This window comes from Berghia stephanieae, chromosome 7 (genome assembly GCF_034508935.2).
Source record: "Berghia stephanieae isolate SIO BIC M18660-M18661 chromosome 7, UCSD_Bste_1.3, whole genome shotgun sequence".
NCBI lineage: Eukaryota > Metazoa > Mollusca > Gastropoda > Nudibranchia > Aeolidiidae > Berghia > Berghia stephanieae.
This window is the reverse complement of record NC_088366.1, coordinates 65,839,560-65,864,119: the sequence shown is the minus strand read 5'-3', so window position 1 is coordinate 65,864,119 and position 24,560 is coordinate 65,839,560. Positions and strand designations below refer to the sequence as shown.

Genomic DNA, 24,560 nt, shown 5'->3' with positions numbered 1-24,560 from the left:
GTCCTGGGTTTGGGCCTCGCTCGGCGCATAGTTGAGTCCTTGGAGAAGGCTCTTTACTCACAATTTCTCACCGTACTCAGGTGTCAAATGAGTACCTGGCCGTTAACAGCGTTGTCTCTGTCCGAAAAAAATTGTAATATCGCCCAACAGGCATCATGTCCCGTCTTACATGTTAAATGTTGCTGTTGGCCAGGGACCCCTTGTAAAGCACTTTGAGCACATTTAGTGGATATTACGCTGTATAAAAACTCAATTAAAAAAACAAATTAAGTGATTCTTTCATTCATCTTGCTTTGTTGATAAGGGGGAAACCCGAAACGTCCATTTTATCTGTTTTCGTATATTAAATTGAAGTTCACATTCAATTTCACAATGTTATTGATTTCTTCGAGTTTCAAGCAGCAACATTTACATTACACCTTAACCCAATAGGAAATTTAGTTTACCGTGACTAACACTGGTCTAAATAAATCCTTTATTCATCCCATAGAGGAAATTTATCTCTAGGGTCTATTCCCAGGGACGACTGGAATAACCGCGGTGCAGCGCCGCAAATTAAGCTAGGGCGAGGTGACTTGCTCAAGGCCACACAGCGCAGCGGCGGGTGAACGAACTCGGTACCTTTCGGGTACGAAGCAAAAACCGTACCGCTGATCCACGCTGCCCACATGAAGTATTATGATAAAATGTCTAGCGTGATTGGTGATTGTGATGCTCATATGAGTATTATAATAAAGGTTACAACACGATACTAAATAGTATGTAGTAGACTATAGTCAATAGCAACGAAAATTAGCGAAGCAAGACTAAGACTAAGACCTCAAAGACTCAAAGTCCGTGGTCCATAAGATAAAAACACAATAATTCAATGACTCCCTCTCTCTCTCCCTAACTAAAATCGAACGTAAACAGTTAAATCTTTCCATTGGATATACTAAATCTGCCTAAACTCAAAGTAAACTGATTATTGTCCAACAGTAGTTTTACGGAGATGTGAGATTTTGAGAGTGAGAATGAGAAGACGAAATGACTTACCTTCACAGAATACTCTTTATTCTTCATGCTGGCTTGAACTTTGCCGAACATCAAGCCATCTGAGTAAGTGAAAGTCAAAACATGACCTGACTGAGATGATGATTTTCACCTCGCGAGACACTTTTATGCTCATTGGAGAAGTATTTCATAAGGGCGGTGATGGAAATAGAGTTCGTGTCAGCCATTTTTCTCGACTGTTTAGAGCCAGCCGGTTTGTTGCCATGCGTTGCTGCGCAGGATTACGTCACGACTTAGGAAGCCTATTGTGTAACTAGAAACATCAGTAACTAATGAAGCGGTGATTGGGTTATTAAGTTGACTTTCTTCGGATCCATGAGGCTTGTGGAGCTGGAGTTTATCTCGGTTCCTAGTGTGAAACGCACAATAGCAATTGCTTTCTACCCTTTTAGATAGATCGCTAGTCTATCGCGGAGTACTTTCTGATAGATCTAATAGACCCAACTACCCGATCACTGTTGGATGGACAGAAGGGACACAAGAACACAATATTGAACCTAGATTAGCTTTTTACTATTAAAATTCCCTATCAAATCATTGATCGTGCTAAAAATGCTGGACATTGTATCTAGAAAAGACGCTGTGACATCGGTAACTCAGTGAGATGGTACAGTATCTCATCTTAACACAAAGTCAAGGAGATTTAAGCGTGTAGATTGGTTTGATGGGTGACAGTGATCGTTAAAAAATCTGACTCTAATGTTGTATCATTAGGTATGGAACTAGGAGTACACACACACACACACACACACACACACACACACATTATCCTCTTTGACTCGGGTGTGAATGAGTATCTGGCTATAGAGGCAGTTACGGACATTAAAAGTGGCAGTACAACTAGAAAACATAGCAGGTGGTTTTCACTCTCATGACCCAAAGTGATCTGTAAAAGAAGGGGGGGGGGGGGGGGAGAATAAAACAATGTGAAGCGCATTAAGCATGAAACACTCGTGTATATTTTATTTTGTTTATGACGTCAACAGACCCACAAAATCGTCAATATCAAAACAATCAATTTATATTTACTTTTTTAAATTGGTATCAATCGATGTGTACTTATTTGAATGACTCCCACTTATCCCTGTTCTCCCAACAAAATATATCTCGATATTATGGATAATGATAGAAAATAAATATTTATTCATACAGTGCATTATGCCTTCTCCAAGTCAATTCATTCACCTTGCTGTTATTATTCTGACATAACCTTTTTTTTTCTTCTCTATCTCATCTTTATTCAGATGACTAAATCCCCTGCTATTGGAATTGACCTTGGCACGACCTACTCGTGTGTAGGTGTGTTTCAGCACGGTAAAGTAGAGATCATCGCCAACGACCAGGGAAACCGGACCACGCCCAGCTACATTGCGTTTACCGATTCAGAGAGATTGGTGGGAGATGCAGCCAAGAACCAAGCAGCTCTCAATCCAGTCAACACCATCTTTGATGCCAAACGACTCATTGGAAGAAAATTTACTGATGCCAGTGTCCAGAGCGACATGAAGCATTGGCCTTTCAAAGTGGTCCAGGACGCTGGCAAGCCAAAAATCAAAGCCGAATACAAAGGAGAAGACAAAGTATTTGCACCTGAGGAGTTGAGCTCGATGGTTCTTACAAAGATGAAAGAAACTGCTGAGGGCTATTTGGGTCAGTCTGTGAAAGACGCCGTGATAACCGTTCCTGCATATTTCAACGATTCGCAGAGACAGGCCACCAAAGATGCTGGTGTCATTGCAGGTCTCAATGTTTTGAGAATAATCAATGAACCAACCGCTGCTGCCCTGGCTTATGGATTGGACAATGGTCTTAGAGGAGAGAAAAACGTTCTCATTTTCGATTTGGGAGGTGGTACCTTTGATGTCAGTATTCTCACCATTGATGAAGGTTCCATGTTTGAGGTAAAGGCAACTTCAGGAGACACTCACTTAGGAGGAGAAGATTTCGATAATCGCCTTGTTAAACATTTTACTGAGGAGTTCAAAAGAAAGCAGAAGAAAGATATTTCTAGCAATAGCAGAGCCATGAGACGTCTACGAACTGCTTGTGAAAGGGCGAAAAGAACTCTCTCCAACAGCACCGAGGCTTCCATTGAGATTGATGCTTTGTTTGAAGGTGTGGACTTTTATACCAAAATCACAAGGGCCAGATTTGAAGAGTTATGTGGAGACCTGTTCCGATCGACTCTGGAACCTGTTGAGGCAGCTCTTCGAGATGCAAAATTAGACAAATCCAAAATCAACGAGGTTGTTCTTGTTGGAGGATCTACACGAATTCCTAAAATCCAGAAACTTCTTTCAGACTTTTTTAGTGGTAAAGAACTAAACAAATCCATCAACCCAGATGAAGCTGTGGCTTTTGGAGCTGCAGTTCAAGCTGCAATTCTCACCGGTGACCAAAGTGACACCATCAAAGATGTTCTCCTGGTAGACGTGGCTCCTCTCTCTTTAGGAATAGAGACAGCTGGAGGGGTCATGACCAATCTCATCAAACGAGGCACTACCATCCCAACCAAGGCCTCCAACAAATTCACAACGTATGCTGATAACCAATCAGGGGTCACCATTAAAGTTTTTGAAGGAGAACGAGCCATGACCCAAGACAACAACAACCTTGGAAAATTTGAGCTAAGCGGCATTCCTCCAGCTCCCCGAGGTGTCCCACAAATAGATGTAACGTTTGACATCGATGCCAACGGGATCTTGAATGTCAGTGCCAAAGATAATGCTTCAGGAAACACAAACAAAATCACCATCAAAAATGACAAAGGACGTTTGTCTCAGGCAGAGATTGACAGAATGGTTTCTGACGCTGAAAAATTCAAAGAAGAGGATGAGAGACAGAAGGAAAGAATAGCTGCTAGGAACAATCTAGAAAGTTACATTTACAGTGTCAAACAAGCTCTGGAATCAGCTCCGGACAAACTCTCTTCTGAGGATGTTGACAACGCCAGGTCAGCTTGTGACAAGGAACTGAAATGGCTGGATGGAAATTCTTTGGCAGAGAAAGAGGAGTTTGAAAGTCACTTGAAAGATCTACAAAGTGTCACAATGCCAATCATGACAAAGTTGCATTCACAAGGTCAAGGACAGCAAAACGGTAATTCATCTCAAGGTCATGGAGGGCCAACTGTGGAGGAAGTTGACTGAAGATTGGACTCTGGACACGCACATGTCTATGTGTTTTTGATTTTGAGTGCCATAATTTAAAAGACATTTGCTGTACTCTACAGATCTGAACAAAAAGCCTGTGTATTTAAACTCCCGATAATGTTTTAATATTCTTTTTTTTTTTTCTGACTTTTTTACTCCCACTTTTGTTGTGATAACAAGAATCAATTTTCATGTTTACCATCGAGCTTTCAACTTTATTATTTTGCAACATAATTGTTGTTATCATAATCACAATGACCCTTCTACTTACAATTTGAAATACCTTGGCTCTCTCTTAAAGAACAAAAGAAATAACCTGTTAAAATGATAATTTATTCTATCAATTCATCTACATCTTATCGTCCTCCAAATTTGGCTCTTTTTTTTTGTTGTTGGTGGCCAGATACTGATACTGATACTGATGTTTTAAAAAGTATATGTAATAATAAATTGTAAAAACAATTTTAACAAATATTTGGATTTTCAATTGATTACTAGTTCTTTCATGTATGCTTAATTTTAATTTCATTTCTTGAACTTGAACAATACAATACATAATACATATTTTAAGATCTTGGATTATAACTTACCCTTGTAATTGTACAATATGTGCAGTATTATGAAATGTATTGTAAACCCAATCATTTGTTAGAAAATTAGATGCATATATTTAAGAGATTAGGTTTAGCAACCTTCAATTCCCATTTATATGCTTTGTTATTTAACGATAATATTAATGATTGATTTACTTTCTTTAATAATGATTTAAAGGACATCAATGATTGATTTAATTTCTTTAGTAATAATTTAAAGGACATTAATGATTGGTTTAATTTCTTTAATAATAATTTAAAGGACATTAATGATTGGTTTAATTTCTTTAATAATAATTTAAAGGACATTAATGATTGGTTTAATTTCTTTAATAATAATTTAAAGGACATTAATGATTGATTTATTTTCTTTAATAATAATTTAAAGGACCCTTATTTAAAACCATGGAATAATTATTTTTGTGTATCAATATTCTATGGTGCTTTATTATCACTAAAGTAACTGAAACCCAGTGACATTTACACGAATAGAACAGTTTATGAAGGGATCGGCTATTTTTAAAAACTTATTTATGCTTGATTTGAGTTGGTGGAAGCTAAAAATATTGTAATTTGCTTCTCTCAATTCTATGCTCAAATGTATTTATGATTATATATATCATTGTTTATGAAAATGTTTATTCCAATTTTGTTGATGAAACATTTTGCTATTTGTGAATAAAGATCAAAAGAAAATAAACACAATGTCGTTTCTCTGGTGTGTAAGGGGAGGGGGGTGGGGGTCACGATTCGAATGGGAGCTGTAGGTGTGTGTGTACCATAAAATTTCTATCCCTGATTATTCTTTTGTACTTTTCCACTTCCACATTCATAATTTTGTTACCATGCTGTAGAATTTTTTAAAAACTTGAGCTTTTATACAATATCTACACAATATCTACTAAACGTGCTCAAAACGCTTTACAAAGGGTCCCTGACCAACAGCAACAGGGAACATGTAGAACGAGACATGACGCCTGTTAGGCGATATTACAATTTTTTCGAGTCATCACCGTTGACGACCAGGTACTCATTTTATACCTGATTATGGTGAGAGAATGTGAGTAAAGAGCCTTTTCCAAAGACTCAACTATGCGCCGAGCGAGGCTCAAACTCAGGACCTTCCTATTCGAAAGCGAGTGTCATACAACTAGACCACATAGCCACACAAAATGAGCTTTTATATAGCGCAATATCCACTAAACATGCTCAAAGCGCTTTACAAGGGGTCCCTGGCCAACAGCAACATTTAACATGTAGAATGGGACATGATGCTCGTTAGCCAGATTACAATTTTTTTCGGACAGAGACAACGCTGTTAACGGCCAGGTACTCATTTTACACCTGGGTACGGTGAGAGAATGTGAGTAAAGACCCTTCTCCAAGGACTCAGCCATGCACCGAGCGAAACCCGGACTTTCCGATCTGAAAGCGAGTGTCATACCACAAGACCACATAGCCACACAAGGGGAGAACATAATATATAAGTATAAGGATAGAATACAGCGAGAGTGACCTCCCCAACCCCAATAAGACCAATTTAGTTTTTCCCAGGCCATGCCTTGCACTTTTTGCTGAGAGGGAGACAACTTGATGTATCTCAAAGGTGAGGTTTGTTTTTGTTTTTAAGGGTTTTACCCACTTGCGACACATTTAGGTAATATCAGCGCCAGTAAAAAGGAAGAAAACTGGACAGTAAAAAGTTCTAGAATTACAATTAAAGCACCCATGAGAAAGTAAGACAAAGGGGAACTGGGAACAAATAGGGAACAGATGTAGATTCCAAGAGCACACTATCAGTGTACTTAGTTTGAGATCACCTAAAAGTCTCATCCAGACACAAGCACAGGTCCCAACTAAAAGGAACACACTCAAATGTTTACAAATCATATAATATAATATGTAAACTAAACATATTACAATGCATAACAGAGAAATGATTCACAAGGAAAAAAAAATATCATCTCCCAAAACTATAACGATACATTCAACTGTTTCCCTCCCAGCCAAGGATCAGGACAAAACCAAGTAATCTCACACCAAGACAACGACAGGAAACAATTGGAAAACGGGTATGGGGGGATAGAAGACAGACTATAGGAGGCCAGGAACCCCACCCAGAAGTTGAGATTCATTTCTGATCCCCCTATCCACCCAGCAGTAACTGGATAGCTAGATCTGTTGGAAAGTACTTTGAAATGAACTAGCATCCTATCCAAAGGGAAGCAAACAATTACTATAGTCTATTTCACACTACATAAAACAGGATAAACTCCAGCTCCATGGACCATTATTTGTAGAGGATCCCAACAGAACCCCCAACCAACCACCCATCTAAGAAAAAAAAATCCCAAAACAATCTGTATAATAAAAATAAAACGATGAACAACAATGCAGATTTGAAAGATTTTCTTTTTATTTGACATATAATCATAATGATATTATTAGTATTGGGCATCATGAACAACAAATATTGATGAGTAACCATCGGAGTGTATCATAATATTTGGTCATCATACGAATACAAAGGAATTATTATTATTAGTGCTACTAAGAACAGCCCGTACACGTTCCAGGAATTTTCAGGGGTGAGGCTCGAATTAAAAAAAAAAAGAAGCAGTTTTGACTAAAGATTTGACCAGTCTTCTAACTTAATATTAAATCATTTCATTAATTAAATGATAAAAAAAAAAAATACATGGACTACTGAGAATCCAAGGAAGAGTCTTACCCCTGGATTTCAACTCACTCAACCCTAACACCAACTATAGGGAATGAGATTAGCGGAAGAGTAGCGTCCCTTGATTGGACGTCACCTAACAGAGAGAACGTCAATTTGGTTTTGAAGTGTCTCAAGCCGCTGTCACCGGAAGCGAGGACGAGAGACGCATGCGCACAACCAACATGACATTCTCTCTCTAATAACTTTTCCGCCGGTGACGTCACAGACTGTAACGAAATGCTTCCGTGTAGGCGTCAGTTTACGACAGGATGTACGTCGTCGTAGTATTAGTTGTTGTTGTTATTGTAATCCCTCCGGAACAACCCTTCTTTTGTTGATACAGGTCGTATCAGATCATGCACCTATGGCCCGGAAGTTTGAATTAAACTACGTAGTGTGGGTGTTATTGTGAGAAAGGCATCAATCTTGTTTTCTCCGTAAACTTATAAGCAAAGTAGGATCCCTGTATTCTACGGGAGTGACTTTGTTATGGTATGGCTTGATTGATATCTCGTAACTATGGGCTGACGAATTTATTTATCCTTGATATGAGGATGTCCGGTATCAGGATGGGTTGTTGTTGTCCATGATTATGGAATCTGGGGGAGTTTTAAGGAATTTCAGATGTTTACGGATATGACTAACATCCGTTTGTGTGGGTAGAATTTTGCTTCGTTTGCTTGATTTTTGCCTATAAATGCCAGAGTTTTGAGCAGTTTCTTCAGACCACTCAGCGGAGTCTTTTAGGCTCATTGTCTCAAAAGAGACCAGACAGCGGAGTCTTTTAGGCTCATAGTCTCTAAGCGATAACCACAGCGGAGTCTTTTAGGCTCATTTGTTTAACTCTTGTGTAGAGTTGGATTAAAGTCTTGTGTAGACTTTGTAGTGCTCAAAGTTCGAGCTGAAACACGTTTTGTGTTAACTCTTGTGTAGAGTTTGATTAAAGTCTTGTGTAGACTTAATTTGTGATTTCAATAATCTGTTCGGCTCTGGTGAGATTTTTGAATAATATGTTGTGATTACAATTATGATTGTGTTTTGATATTAATATCATAATATCACTTTAAATTTTGAGTCTCAATTTATTAATCAGATAATGAAATTAATTGTGTAATATATTCGTGTTGTAAAGAAAATAAGCGTTTCTTGCTATAAAGCATTATTATTTCATATCTACAAAGTAAAGCAATATTAATCAACATTAATAAATTGATTTGTTAAAGTAAAATAATATTTACTCCCATATTAAGTGAGTTCGAATATAGATAGAGTTATATTCGTATGATTATCATATTATAACAAAATCATTTTCTTTCTTTAAAGTGAATGAGCCGTTGGAGGCTGGGCTTTAACAAGCCAACTTTAGGCTATACGCTCATAGCTTGACACTAATAGAAATTGAACATTTGCCTGTTTTATAAGTTACCTGTGAAGAACCATTTGCTTATTTTAATATCAGAACATTGAGAAACAATTGATCTGTTTATGAATACTGTGAAATCAGAACAATTTCAAGAAGAGACAAATTAACAATATTAGAACAACCTTACAGTTTTTGTTGAATATCAAGGACACTCTTTTGGCTTTCTTCTACACGTCTGGATTGTGTTTAGTTAGTTAGTTAATTATTAGTTGCCTGTATGACTGTGATGGTTGCAACCTATCTGTGAGATTGTCTGATGTGGTAGCGGTTTGGTAAAGTATTGATAATTAATTGATTTAATTATATATTTTCATATCGCTTTCATATCATATTCATCATCACACCATCTCCATCAATTTGTCATCCATCCATTTGATTTCATACTTATTACATCTATCATTTCATCTTCATATCTCATAATATCTTTGTTATATTGTAATAAAATATATCTTCATCTAGCTTCAAAACCTTTATCAACGTATTGCGTTTGGTTATTGATCGGTGTCGTAGCTTGAATATAGCACACATAAACAAGGTTGCAAACTGCGCTACATAAGCATACGGTTTACGTGCGCACTTTGTGACATAATTTGGTGTCAGAAGTGGGATTCTTATTGTTGTGCATTCAAGAGACATCGCGACCAAACAATTGTTGAGACAGGTTAGGGAGTTGTTTCAAACTTGAGATAGATACTATCTTTGAGCTTAAAGCAAATTGGTATCCATTTAATGGTTATAAGACTGTCATTATACGCAAGGTGTAATGCAAGTTATTCTGGTAATTTTCACTTGTTCGGTTATACGTTGTCAGTCATCTGTCGTAGTGATACGGATCACTGACTTAGCGCGAAAGCGGTACTCGCGCTGTAAAGCCTCCATTGTCCCCCCTCTCCCTTTTGTAAGGAACGAAGGTGGTTGTTGGGGTAATTTGATTCTGTGTAGGAATCTGGGTGAAGCGTTGATTCTGTGTAAGAATCTGGGTGAAGATATTTTGTTGATTCTAAGAAAGAATCTGGGTGAAGATATTTTGTTGATTCTGAGAGAGAATCTGGGTGAAGATATTTTGTTGATTCTGAGAGAGAATCTGGGTGAAGACATTTTGTTGATTCTAAGAAAGAATCTGGGTGAAGATATTTTGTTGATTCTGAGAGAGAATCTGGGTGAAGACATTTTGTTGATTCTAAGAAAGAATCTGGGTGAAGATATTTTGTTGATTCTAAGAGAGAATCTGGGTGAAGATATTTTGTTGATTCTAAGAGAGAATCTGGGTGAAGATATTTTGTTGATTCTAAGGAAGAATCTGGGTGAAGACATTTTGTTGATTCTGTGTAAGAATCTGGGTGAAGATATTTTGTTGATTCTAAGAAAGAATCTGGGTGAAGATATTTTGTTGATTCTGAGAGAGAATCTGGGTGAAGATATTTTGTTGATTCTGAGAGAGAATCTGGGTGAAGACATTTTGTTGATTCTAAGAAAGAATCTGGGTGAAGATATTTTGTTGATTCTGAGAGAGAATCTGGGTGAAGACATTTTGTTGATTCTAAGAAAGAATCTGGGTGAAGATATTTTGTTGATTCTAAGAGAGAATCTGGGTGAAGATATTTTGTTGATTCTAAGAGAGAATCTGGGTGAAGATATTTTGTTGATTCTAAGAAAGAATCTGGGTGAAGATATTTTGTTGATTCTGAGAAAGAATCTGGGTGAAGTTATTTTGTTGATTCTGAGAAAGAATCTGGGTGAAGATAGTTTTTATGATTCCGTGTGGGGAATCTGGGTGAAGCTATTTTGTTGATTCCGTGTGAGGAATCTGGGTGAAGCTATTGTGTTGATTCCGTGTGGGGAATCTGGGTGAAGCGTTGGTTCCGTGTGAGGACCTGTATTAAATCAGTTGTTTTGACTCTAATATACGTCTATATTAAGTCAATGTTTTGATTCTGTGTAGGAATCTGGGTGAAGCGTTGGTTCTGTGTTAGGACCTGTAGTAAATTTGTTTTGATTCTATATTTGAGTCTATATATAGATCAATGTTGAATTCCGTGTAGGAATCGGTATTAATTGCCTGTTTTGAATCTGTTTTGGGATCTATATTGACCGCATATCGTTAATAAGGTTACTTGTAATACCACTTTATTCTACGTGAAAGTAACATTTACGGCAACAGTGTCGATAAACATATTGAAGTTTGTTTATTTGAATTTGAATTGGTTTGATTAATTGTCCTAGAGATGGATGTGGAAAGATTAATTAAACCTGGAGAAAAATTGGAGTTAAGGGGTGAAGATCTCCGTGCTTGGGTGACAGCCCAGTTACAAGAAGATGAAGAGAGAAAAGAGAAGGAGAGAGAACGTGCCAAAGAAGAGGAGGAGATAAGCAGAGCACGAGCTCAAAGGCAAGAAGCTCTGATGGAGAAAGAGCTTGAACTGCTTAGGTTAAAGTCGGAGTGTCAGGCTTCCTCCAACAACGACAGTATGACAAGTGACATTCGATCATTTACTCGTGCTCCCACTGTTAAGAGTCCTCGACTTCCATGTTTTGACGAAAACAAGGATCATGAACCACCGAAATGCATGACACACGGCAAGGTGGAGTTGAAGTGTGGATGTGTGATGCCGATGTTGTCTGTTGAAGGAAGGGACAACCATGAGCCCAAATAATTGTCGAGATCGATGTGATCTTGAGGCATTTCGATGATCTAACTAAATGTTGTACCAAATTTAGTCTTAGGGGGGAGATATGTAACGAAATGCTTCCGTGTAGGCGTCAGTTTACGACAGGATGTACGTCGTCGTAGTATTAGTTGTTGTTGTTATTGTAATCCTCCGGAACAACCCTTCTTTTGTTGATACAGGTCGTATCAGATCATGCACCTATGGCCCGGAAGTTTGAATTAAACTACGTAGTGTGGGTGTTATTGTGAGAAAGGCATCAATCTTGTTTTCTCCGTAAACTTATAAGCAAAGTAGGATCCCTGTATTCTACGGGAGTGACTTTGTTATGGTATGGCTTGATTGATATCTCGTAACTATGGGGCTGACGAATTTATTTATCCTTGATATGAGGATGTCCGGTATCAGGATGGGTTGTTGTTGTCCATGATTATGGAATCTGGGGGAGTTTTAAGGAATTTCAGATGTTTACGGATATGACTAACATCCGTTTGTGTGGGTAGAATTTTGCTTCGTTTGCTTGATTTTTGCCTATAAATGCCAGAGTTTTGAGCAGTTTCTTCAGACCACTCAGCGGAGTCTTTTAGGCTCATTGTCTCAAAAGAGACCAGACAGCGGAGTCTTTTAGGCTCATAGTCTCTAAGCGATAACCACAGCGGAGTCTTTTAGGCTCATTTGTTTAACTCTTGTGTAGAGTTGGATTAAAGTCTTGTGTAGACTTTGTAGTGCTCAAAGTTCGAGCTGAAACACGTTTTGTGTTAACTCTTGTGTAGAGTTTGATTAAAGTCTTGTGTAGACTTAATTTGTGATTTCAATAATCTGTTCGGCTCTGGTGAGATTTTTGAATAATATGTTGTGATTACAATTATGATTGTGTTTTGATATTAATATCATAATATCACTTTAAATTTTGAGTCTCAATTTATTAATCAGATAATGAAATTAATTGTGTAATATATTCGTGTTGTAAAGAAAATAAGCGTTTCTTGCTATAAAGCATTATTATTTCATATCTACAAAGTAAAGCAATATTAATCAACATTAATAAATTGATTTGTTAAAGTAAAATAATATTTACTCCCATATTAAGTGAGTTCGAATATAGATAGAGTTATATTCGTATGATTATCATATTATAACAAAATCATTTTCTTTCTTTAAAGTGAATGAGCCGTTGGAGGCTGGGCTTTAACAAGCCAACTTTAGGCTATACGCTCATAGCTTGACACTAATAGAAATTGAACATTTGCCTGTTTTATAAGTTACCTGTGAAGAACCATTTGCTTATTTTAATATCAGAACATTGAGAAACAATTGATCTGTTTATGAATACTGTGAAATCAGAACAATTTCAAGAAGAGACAAATTAACAATATTAGAACAACCTTACAGTTTTTGTTGAATATCAAGGACACTCTTTTGGCTTTCTTCTACACGTCTGGATTGTGTTTAGTTAGTTAGTTAATTATTAGTTGCCTGTATGACTGTGATGGTTGCAACCTATCTGTGAGATTGTCTGATGTGGTAGCGGTTTGGTAAAGTATTGATAATTAATTGATTTAATTATATATTTTCATATCGCTTTCATATCATATTCATCATCACACCATCTCCATCAATTTGTCATCCATCCATTTGATTTCATACTTATTACATCTATCATTTCATCTTCATATCTCATAATATCTTTGTTATATTGTAATAAAATATATCTTCATCTAGCTTCAAAACCTTTATCAACGTATTGCGTTTGGTTATTGATCGGTGTCGTAGCTTGAATATAGCACACATAAACAAGGTTGCAAACTGCGCTACATAAGCATACGGTTTACGTGCGCACTTTGTGACACAGACTATGGGTGACGTCCAATCAAGGGACACTACTCTTCTGCTAATCTCATTCCCTATAGCCATAGTTAAAACGGGGTTACTTACCGTGCTTATTTATTACAGTTTTTCTGAGACAAATTATAGCCTAGTATCAAAGTTAATGATTTTTAGTTTTTACATGTTAATGAAAGTTGAATAAAACTATCTATGTAACATGCTCATATTTAATACTTTTTTCCCCCCAATTTTGAAAAGTAGCAAAAATATCTAGGATTGAGTGAGTTAAACCTGTGTGCTAGTGTGTCGTCCATTCATCTTTGGGTTATCACACTAAGGCAGTCTATTACCGCCAATCACTCAAGGTATGAGGGAATTCCTCTAGCTGCAATTACTAAGAAAATAATAATAAATAAATAATAACAAATAAAAGAGAGAAAAAAAATAATCCAAAAACACAATACTGAGTTGACACAAAGCACGATAAGAGCAAGCTTTGTTCTCAGAGCTACCAACCCCATCTGATGAGAATGTGTACAATGGGACCTCAAAATGGATAAGATTTCATAAAAATGGGTACAATCCTGAAATCGACGGAAACTAACTATTGTGAAAGTAAGAGGAAGGTATGCTTATATAAACTCACACCGCACAAGCTCAATTGCAGCAACAATGATGTCCCCCAAGACTATAATCCAATCCTTTCAGAATTCTACCGCCCAGCATGAAGATCTTAATTGGTCAAAAAATATATGAATATCCACTTGGTCACCAAGGTTTCTCAATAGGATAGTAATAAAATGAATTACAACTAAAGAAAACTGAAGTGACTGTACACTGAAAATGGGTACAATCTTGGGGGAAATGCATACAAGCGTACAATCGCTGAAAATGCGTACAATTCCGCACTTTTTGCAGTAGGTTGGCAGCTCTGTGTTCTGTATGGTCTGACCTATGTATTGAGATTCAGTTAAATCGACATTTTGAAACAATCAAATTGACAATACATAATAGAGATGGATGAGAAATACAGTTGTAAACAAGCATTTCATCTTTGCATCTACCCGGTGAATTCATTTGGTTGACAACAAGAAATTTTAAACAACGTAAATTATGTATTCAATACAACTAATGGCCAATTTTTAAAAATTATATGGCCGACATTTTCAAGTTTTTAACATTCTTTTTTTTTTAGATTAAACACCACTTTCAACACAAATGGATCATTCAAGTGCCAAAAAAAAAAAGTAAAGTGATAGATATAGTTAAAACAGAAACCAGGAGTAAAGTATAGAAGAAATGAACCTCTGTTTAGCCTGTTTGTATGTTTTTCAGCGTTTTACGGCGCTTGCAACACATTAAGGTCATACCAGCGCCAGTAAAAAGGAAGAAAATTGGATAGTAAAAACATTCTAGATGTCCAATTAAAAGGACATAGGGGAATTGGTTCAAATAGGGAACAGATGTAGATTCCAAGAGCACACCACCACTGTACTTAGTTTGAGATCACCTATACGTTTCACCCATAAACCAGCACAAAATCCCACTAAGAGGAATACACTCAAATGATAACAAATCATATGTTAAAATAATAATAATAATAAAAGTATATAACATAGAGATGATTTACAAGGAAAAAAAATATCATCTCCCAAAACTACAACTCTACATTTGACTGTTTCCCTCCCAGCCAAGGACTACGGAGGGTCAGGACAAAACCAAGTAATCTCATTCCAAGACAAAGACAGACAGCAATTGGAAAACAGAAACAGGGGGATAGAAAACACAGTAAGTGCCACCCTGCCCACTATGGGACTCTAGGAACACCACCCAGCCATTTAGATATAAAATTAAACAGGAAGTTTTGTCCCACAAATTCGGCAAAGCAGAAAAACATAAGAAAAATAAAATCCGGGCAAAACTATTTCATCTCAGTTCAGACAGTTACAATACAGTGTATACTGTTACCTCAGGGTACAAACTAAGCAGTTGTATGAAACAGCAAAGTGTCTTTTTGTACACCCGAGGCGTACAGGGCATATTTCAATATTAAACTAAGGACAGAAATTGTAATGATATTGAACAAGTCATAAGCATTGGAATTGACCAAGTAAAAAAAAACAAAAAACAAAACAATAAAAACTTGATTTTCTTCTACAAAGCACAATATACAATTAGTTTAAATTTGGAATATACGAGCATTACTTTTCAATCAGTTAAAAATAGGTCACTAAAATGTCAATAATCATCGGTAGATTTGTTCATCAGGAGAGAAAAAAACAAACAAAAAAAAACAAAAAACCCCACTTAAACCGGAAAACACATTCTTAAATTTAATTTTTTATAGAATAAAATGAGGTAAACTTGATGATCAGAGTCACTTTTGTCTCGAGATTTGAACCCCTACTGAATTCTACAGAACCTTATTTGAGTGTTGTGATATCAATCATTCTTTAATATCGTACATAGACATTCTATCAAGGCCCCCTCTCCTCCCAACCTGTTACTTTTGTGATATGTGACATTGATCCATGAAAGGTCGTCTACACTGGTGTGAATTTGACAAGGAAAAGCAATGAAAATCTTGTAAACCAATGTAGATAGGATGAAATCAAACCCTTCCTTTAAACCATACACATATAAAAATTGGGGTAAATCACAAAATATTGTATTAAAAAATATAAACAAATATGACACAAACACACTACTCATATGGTTATGTGGTCTTGTGGTATGACACACGCTTTCAGATCGGAAGGTCAGGGACTCAAGCCTCGCTCTGCGCATAGTTGAGTCCTTGGATAAGGCTCTTTACTCACATTCTCTCACCGTAATCAGGTGTAAAAAGAGTACCTGTCCGTCAACAGCATTGTCTCTGTCAGAAAAAAATGTAATATCGCCTAACAGGAGTCATGTCCTGCCCTAACTGTTAAGTGTTGCTGTTCACCAGGGACCCCTAGTAAGCGCTTTGAGCACGTTTAGTGGATATTGCCCTATATAAAAGTTCAATTTCACACATGTTATCATCACTTTGATAAAATCAAAAAGGACTCACATATTAAAGATAGTATAATTGAGATCTCCTTGTAAAAAAAAATATAAGAAAATCAACGGCACAAAACAACCACAATGCCCAAATCATTCTCCAATCGGCTCATCCTCATTACAATTTATTTACCTATTTTTTTCTTCTGATTATTTCTATGCCAGCAGAAATGTACACAATGCGGCAGACTAAATGTAATCGTTCTCTCTCTCTCTCTCTAGTATTAAAGATAAACTAAATCAAAATAAGGAGACTGGGCAAAGATAAATTATTTCTGTCTGGAACAAAAATGCAAAGCCATTGAAAAAGGACAGACGAATCAGGATCAACTGTCCCCGACCCTGAAGGGATCTACGACTATCTCAAAAATGCATCTAGAATTACATGAATATTTCATTATAATTTATGGACAATAATAATATAAGTAAATCATACAAATGCTACTATCAATACCAGCTTAAATTACAACTTATCAAAAGTCAACCATTCCTTAAAATAATTTTAAAAAACAAGAGAAAATCAAACAAACAAAAAAATATTTGTTTCCAATAAGTTGATTAAATATTACATTCCAAGAAAACAATCCTGAGAACTTCAAACGTGCAAGAACAACCAATGCAAAACATTAATCTCATCCACCTCTCTCACGCTCTAAATGTCTGTGTATTTACCATCCTTACAACACGATTGCCTCACAAAAAAAAACCTCTAAACTAGAAAGAAAAGAGTTGTCAATGACAATGTAATTCAGTTCTTTGTGCCAAAAAGATGACATAATTCAGCGCTTGCTTTCTTCAATATATATGTGTGCATTTGAGAGAGTATGTGAGCGGAATTATCTAAATTTTGGGTGTGTAATGACTGTATGCAACAATTATTTATTTGATCAAATGAGAGAGAGAGAGAGAGAGATACAAAAAATAGGGTCGTCTGAACTTGATTTAAAGCTAATGACAAAATTTTATGTGAAAAAACGCTTGTTCCCTGTTAAAAAATATTGATACAATAATATTTAAAATAAAACAAAACAACAACATTAAACCACATATTGACAATGAGAAATCTACGATATTGTCTAACACTTCTTGCCATTATCTTTCATTGTAAAAATGCCCAAGAAAAAAATTAAAATACAATTACAAGGAAATCAAAGAATGAATAGAAGATGTAAATTCCAGTAAAACATATGAATTGATATCAGTGAATATCAGATAAAAAATTATTTGATATATTTCTATAATGTAATTTTCCAACACGTTATATAACAAAATGAAACTCAAGAACATTCAGTAGCTTCAGATGGCATCTTCAAAAACATGTCAAAAACAACGTAATAAAACGCATATCAAACCAAATCAACGAAATCGGAATACAACACAACAGGATATAAGTAAGGAAGAGTATCGGTGTAAACAAAGTAACAAAAATATGAAAATCGAAATTCAGTTTCATCACAAATAGAAAAATAAATATAAATGAAAAAAAGATATAAATGGACATTTTACATATAAATAAAAAAGACAAATACAGTCACGTCTGAGTAATCTGTTCAGTTTCAAGAAATTGGCCAAGGTTCTAGAATCGTAAGCAGCATGTTACCGCCTGACCTTCCACAGACAAAAAATTTTTAAAAAAATAAGATGTATACCGATTGAGAAAAAAATCATAATTCAAAGAAAAATAAAATATTCTACTGAAAAGAAAGATTCCCATCCTTGTCCATTCGAATTATCACATTAAAACTTAGTCGGATGCTTATCCTTGAGTGTTAATATTTTTCAGAATTTTGCTTGAAAAACCTGTATCTGGAGAATGAATTCGTCCCCAACAAATCTGTAAATGCCAATATAATCTGACTGGTATGAACTGTACTTTCAAGAATAAAATGATAACATCTCACCATTAGCACATCACATCATCTCGCTCCGCAGACAACCAGTTCAAATCCAACCCAAATCATCCCGGTCATATTTTGTCTTAACCAACATCAAGTTGATTGCAAAACGGATTGTACTCTGGAGATAGATTCCAGCTCTGTTGAGACAGACACTTCACATCCTACTCTGTCCATCTTTTATATTAAATGTAAAGTAGTTCTTCAGAGCCATGAGACCCATGGATCTGGCGTTTATCCTCGTTTCTAAATCGTGAAACGGACAATAGAAATTGCATGCTACCCTTTAAATAGGACGCTAGTTTATCGCAAAGTACTTTTCTGCCAGATCGAACAGACCCAGCTACCCAATCACTGCTGGATGGACAGGGCGGTCAGAAAAATCCTCGACTGCACCCGAGATCGATTTTGGTCCCTTTATGTTTGAAGCGAGTGCCCTACCAACTGAGCTACCAACGGACCCCCTTAATTCAAGTATCCATATTATATTCACATCAGAAATTAAACATATTTGGATTACACAGTTCTTCTCCTTCTTCAAAGTGGACCCTTGTTTCTTCCCAAGCAGCCAGACAGAACTCCCTTATTTGCTTTTTTGGTTTAAATAAGTTTCCAGATTACAGAGACGTGACTGTACTGCACACGTTAAATATCACAAAACCAAGAAATGAATGAAAACACGTTTAAAAATAAATTGAAAAATTATGAATGAGCAGTATGGCCTAATTTGTATAACATTTCAAAGGCAAATAACGATTTCATCCGACTTATCTATCCTGCTTTCTATGGTCAAAAATATGAAAAACTTTAGATTGCAAATAGAAGGAAATCTTTTGTTGTGTCCCTTTTTTTTTACACATAAATAACACTTAACCTCTGTGAGTGACACCCTGTCACACAAAGTCTTATCATAGATAAAATCTTGCATGAGCATATATCAGAACACGGTTGGGGACAGGGATCATGTGTTATTCATATATTAAAAAAAAAACAGATCCACATTAGAAGTGACCTAAAAAATGGAATAACAATAATGATGAGGATGTAGAGTGTAAGAGAAAAGATCACATCGCTGGTCTATTTAATGTGCACCTAGTCAGCTTTGATAAATTCATTCATAACACTGGAAAATGAATCCTGATGCATCCCAGTTTGAAAAAAAAAACAAAAACCCAACAATCAACCCCCCCCCCCCCCCCCCCCCCTTCTCTATCACACAGACAAAAGTCTAAAAAAAACAAAAAACAAAAGAGCAAAACAACTCACATGTTCAGGAGATATTCCATACTCAATATAAAAAAATACTCGTACAAATATAAAAGAAATCACAATCGACCGATCAACAAAAACAAGATATCAACATCCAATCATTAAAAAAAATAAAAAATTACTAAGATGAAAATAATTACATTTACGACAAACGTTATTGTTTTTGTTCCCTCAACGCTAGAAATGGACAAAATTCATTTTAATAAATAAATAAACAATTAAATGACACGATAACAAATCATCATCATTACCAAAGTCAATAGAAACAATATGCATATATCATCAAAATAAATTGGTTGATTGCTTTTTAAGTAAGAGTTGATTGCGACAGGTATCAACATGATTTGTTTTTCAAAAAGCATTTCACAATTTTATCAATACAAAAATACAATATGACGCTCTAGTCCTGATGTGGAAAGATATGACATGATTATGATAATAAAATGTCTTAATAATAATAATAATAATAATAATAATAATAATAATAATAATAATAATAATAATAATAATAATAATAATAATAATAATAATAATAACAATAGCAATAATATTAATAAAAATAACAATAAAAGATGATAAAAGGATAACAAAGATAACAATAATAATAACATCAATCATTACAAAGATGACATAGCAAAAGTATTTACCCTCAAATCAAATCAAATCAAATCATAACATCATCATAGGTAACAAAGACAATAAGATAGTACTTTACACTAGAACACTATGTATGTATAGCATCAAGATGTTCAAACTCATACCACATCTCCACACAGCAGCTAAAGTTATCCGTCGTGCTTCACCCGATCCACAGCAATGAAATACGCAGTCTTGTCGTGTATACTATGCCAACCGATGGGCCCGACCTCACAGTCAGCACATATAAGATACTTGATGTCGTCAACCTGGATTGGAATAAAAATGTCATCTTTTATCCAAAAAAAATTTTTTTTAAATGATAGTGAAACCATACATTTTATTTATAACTTTTTCAAGGACTAAGCTAAAATTAGAAAAGAGGCAAATTAGGCTCCTTGAATACAGTCATGGAATTGATAAGAGGAAAGAAAAACATAAATTTGAAACTTTTTTTGAGAGAAAATAATAATAATAATAAATCACATAATAAATTGGACCTTATGATTATAATGAATATTTCCAATACGACATAACGTTCAATAGATGTCAAATTCAAATTCAGCAGGATATCATGCATGCTATGCTAAGAGTCGAATCATATGCCTGTAGAGGGTTAATTATACTCATAAATGGTGGTCCTGATAGTGACAGCTCAGCTTATAAAATGCTCTCCTTACACAAAAAGGGACTGGTATCAGTTCCAAATGGAGTCGAGGTATTTTCTGATCAGACAGTAATTAAATAAGTTTATGAAAGGTGCCAGGCAAAGCAAGAAAGAAAAATACAAGAAAAAACGCCATCCGTTTCATACAGTGATACACACTACAGAACTTCTCCAAATACGTACCGTTTTCGTAAATCCCACATTTTCAAACGCCATCATATCTGTGACTAGCCAGTAGTCTATCAATGTCGTCCCCTGCATAGGCTGGGCTTCATTTTTTTGGTACATATTTGGTAGGAAGAACTGAAATATATTGAAGAGATGCAAAATACTTCAACATCCATTGTTACAATTCAATTATGTTATATACATGATCAAATATGGCACAGAAAACAAATAAAATAAACTCTCTTGACCTGAATACATGATTTCCCACCTTGATATATGAATCCTTACTTTAAAATAATATTTAACTGAAACATGGATGTTAGTATGTACGGCAAACTGCCGCTAATGCGCTCTGGCGGACAATTTTCGATGTGTTTTACATAAATTTTACTTCGTTGTATTCCATTAAATATCAAAATGACAAGGATAAAATTTATATCAATCGAAAGCTTATTCAAATCCCTTTAAAATGGTGTCTAAATGATTTATCTGCTTTTTTAAAAAGATAATTTAAGTGGGTTTTGAAACAAGTCACTAATCGGCTCGCCCGCTGATGGAAAAAACGAACTTTTCGCGATCGGTCATCTTGAAGAGCTTGGGGAATTCGGGCCATGGGTGGTATCGGATCAGTAATTGGTTTAAAATGTGCACAAGATCTTGACGTTTCGATCGATGCCAAATAACTGTTGGTTTATTTAGGGAAGCGATTTTATTTTTAAAATTTCTCAAAAAAGGAAGATTAAACTTATTTCCACAAAATTTCAGCAGACTATTTTTACATTACTGGAAAGCTCATCCATTTTTCTCTTAAAATATGGAGATGCCGTACCGATTATAAGTATCGCCCGCATTCGCCCAGCATTTAACTTTGGTAAATAAACACGAGTTGCACAGCCCAGTCAGTGAGAGCAAAATGGCGTGCCGACCAGAGGCTGCCTCGACGGACACATTTTTTGTCTCCCTTGGCGATTTATGGGAAATATGCATTTTTTGCGTTTTCGTGGCGCTTAAAATGTAATTAAATAAAGAGCTAGAGTTCTGAAAAAAATTGGAGTTGTTTAATTTCCTTGAGACTCTAAGCAGTTGAAATTTTGTCATTGTGAGCCCGATACTTTTTTAAATACGAAGCCCCGAAGTTGGGTGCTGAAGCAGGGTGTCGCGACGACGAAATTGTCAAATTTTCAAATGACCATATCTTCCTTAAAAATTGAGATACATGTATGATATTGGTATCAAAATGCTCAGAATTGCAAACTCTTTTAAGCAAAAGTGACTAAATTGAGCATTGTTGGGTTTGAAAAATCAGTTTTCTGTACCTACATTGCTCACTCACATATCAATTCTTAATTTAAAAAATATTTTCCAATCAAGTTTCCTCTACAGTTTTGGTTTAAAAATCTGAACCTGCACTGCACTTGCAGAAAACTAAATGCAATAACATAGATACCTGAATCAGAGATGAAAATAACACTCAAAACAATGAAACAAAATTTCTACCCCCAACTGGTGGAAAATAATCCATCACAAATACGAACTTTTAAGTCATGCAGAAGTCTTTGTAGATATAAAGTCGAGTGGGTTAGACCACATTTCCAATCCTATCAGCTATTCTTTTGCTCCAAGTCAGCTAGTTTTGTTGGTTTTTTTTCGTCAAATTTTGTTAAAATTAAATTTTCATATTGTACTGTTTTGAGACAAGAATATTAAAATTAAATGAATTTTTATTAGATTTTTTTCAGATTCTCGTTTAATTTATTAATTTCTATTATTATTTGTTCCGTTGTTCTTTTAAAAAATAATAATTTTCTATTGTTTGTTTTTTTTTCTTCTCCTCTCCCTTTCTAAATAATTGTGTCTGAGCAAGGGTTTTTAATTAAATTTATTTTTCTTTTTATGTTCTTCTGCTATATTTCTGAGAAAGATGTGTTTTTCTTCTTCTCTGTTTGTGTAGGCATCCTTCTGTCTCAAGAAACGGTGATTTGCGTCCTGTGTGTTTTTAGTCTCTTCAGCAGCCCAATCCTTGCATGGCAGTCTCTACCGCAGTTGCTGCACACATAGTTTGACTGTGTGTTTAGTGCTTGGTACTGCTGCCTCTTTCCTCCTTGCTCTCCTCTCCTCACCTCTCTTGACTCCCTCCCTCACCACATATCTCCAGCCACTGCGGTTGTCAGCAAGTGATTCCCATGTGTTTGAGTTGATGCCTTACAATTTCATGACTCGTTTGCAGACATCATAGAAATGCAGAGCTGGATGGTCGACATCCAGAAGCTAGCTCACCATAAATGTCCATCCTGTGTACTTGATAAGCCATTGCAAATGCTGCTGGCAGAGTATGAGCTGCTGGCAGAGTATGAGCTGCATACTGAGGGAGATCGTGCTCTCTAGCATTGCGGTGGTGGTGAGTCTGTCCTGCCACTTGATGCTCTTATTCATAATTGTAAATTCATTATTATCTATCAATCTATTTTATTCTTTCATTTTTTAAAATTTATCTAATTTCTACTTCATTACCTCTATTTGCTCTGTTTCTAATATGATATAATATATATTCCTTTCTTTCCGTTTACTCTCCTCATTGTTTTCCCCTGGATTTGTTTTGTTTCAAAAAATTATTTTAAAAAATAAAAACCATTTAACAATAAAAAGAAAGAGCGGAGGCCGGATGAATATTATAATTTGTAACATTTTAAAGAAGGTAAATAAAAAGAAAAAAAGGGGGTGGGACATTTACAATAAATCTGAATCATGGCCATGGCATTGGGTCATTGGGCATTTAGAAGTAGAAGGTGAATATTTCTCTACTTCTACTTGAGAGACATTGTTTTTCACTGTACTGTACGTTCATCTTGTCATTGGCATGTATTAAATGATATAAAAAAGAAAAGTGAAGACCAACTTATAATATCAGTAAGCTCAAACCTCTTTTTTGACTAGGGTAGCTTGGAGAGGGGTTAGTACAATACTTGGACATCGTTTACAAATTATTCGGGTTTTATTCTTTCCATCTTCCTCTGACAAACAAAGTAACTCGGATGATGACAATCGTTTGAGGAGAGTGGGTTCACCACCATCCCCGTCTTGATTTGCATTTTGTGCCATTTGAAACTATGGTAAACAAATTTGATACGACAGACGAGTGTATAAAATACTACGGTAACTTTGGCTACGGTTTCTTTACTCCTCAGTCAGTCTGAGGAGGACGCCATTGAAAAACTAAAAACTAAAAACTTAGCCAAGGAAATGCCGGGTTGGTAATTGGCATAAAGTTTTATCTATGGTGTCTGTGATTTGCGCAATGCATGTAAATTTTTGTTAAACAATAAAATCTGTTTTGGTATCCCATTTTATTGTGATTATTGGTTATCTATTTCGAAATATATTCAACATTTAACTCATTATGTTACAATTGAACTGTTTCTTCATTCATTCTAAATTTTTACTAAA

The 24,560-nt window shown here is 35.6% G+C and overlaps 2 protein-coding genes and 1 long non-coding RNA gene across 3 annotated transcripts in view; 2 read left to right on the top strand and 1 right to left on the bottom strand.

The window, feature by feature from the left end:
• Positions 1–365, top strand: part of LOC144977670 (uncharacterized) — a 3,360-nt gene extending 2,995 nt beyond the window's left edge. Inside the window, exon 2 of the long non-coding RNA XR_013646373.1 lies at positions 1–365. This exon is cut by the window's left edge and continues 1,850 nt beyond it. This is a non-coding gene — a long non-coding RNA (uncharacterized LOC144977670).
• Positions 1–5,498, top strand: part of LOC144977669 (heat shock protein 70 A1-like) — a 9,704-nt gene extending 4,206 nt beyond the window's left edge. The window contains exon 2 of the mRNA XM_078923107.1: positions 2,298–5,498. Within this exon, the coding sequence (XP_078779233.1) occupies positions 2,298–4,202 (1,905 nt within the window). The 3' untranslated portion in view covers positions 4,203–5,498. The remainder of the gene's footprint in view (positions 1–2,297) is intronic.
• A 14,801-nt stretch (positions 5,499–20,299) lies between these two features.
• LOC144976297 (guanine nucleotide exchange factor MSS4-like) lies at positions 20,300–24,312 on the bottom strand. Its single transcript, XM_078920490.1, has 3 exons — positions 24,036–24,312; positions 21,132–21,251; positions 20,300–20,550 (listed from the first exon to the last, which is right to left on the bottom strand). The coding sequence occupies exons 1-3, from the start codon at positions 24,213–24,215 to the stop codon at positions 20,431–20,433; spliced, it is 420 nt and encodes a 139-aa protein (XP_078776616.1). The 5' UTR covers positions 24,216–24,312; the 3' UTR covers positions 20,300–20,430.
• Positions 24,313–24,560: the final 248 nt, after the last annotated feature.

What these genes read in the sequence shown, in the direction of transcription:
- LOC144976297 (XM_078920490.1), bottom strand. Translation starts at nt 24,215, where the DNA reads ATGGCACAAAATGCAAATCAAGACGGGGATGGTGGTGAACCCACTCTC. An exon ending in CTACCCTAGTCAAAAAAGAG is followed by an intron (nt 21,252 to 24,035) that starts GTTTGAGCTTAC and finishes AATATATTTCAG; the next exon opens with TTCTTCCTACCAAATATGTA. An exon ending in ATGTGGGATTTACGAAAACG is followed by an intron (nt 20,551 to 21,131) that starts GTACGTATTTGG and finishes ATTCCAATCCAG; the next exon opens with GTTGACGACATCAAGTATCT.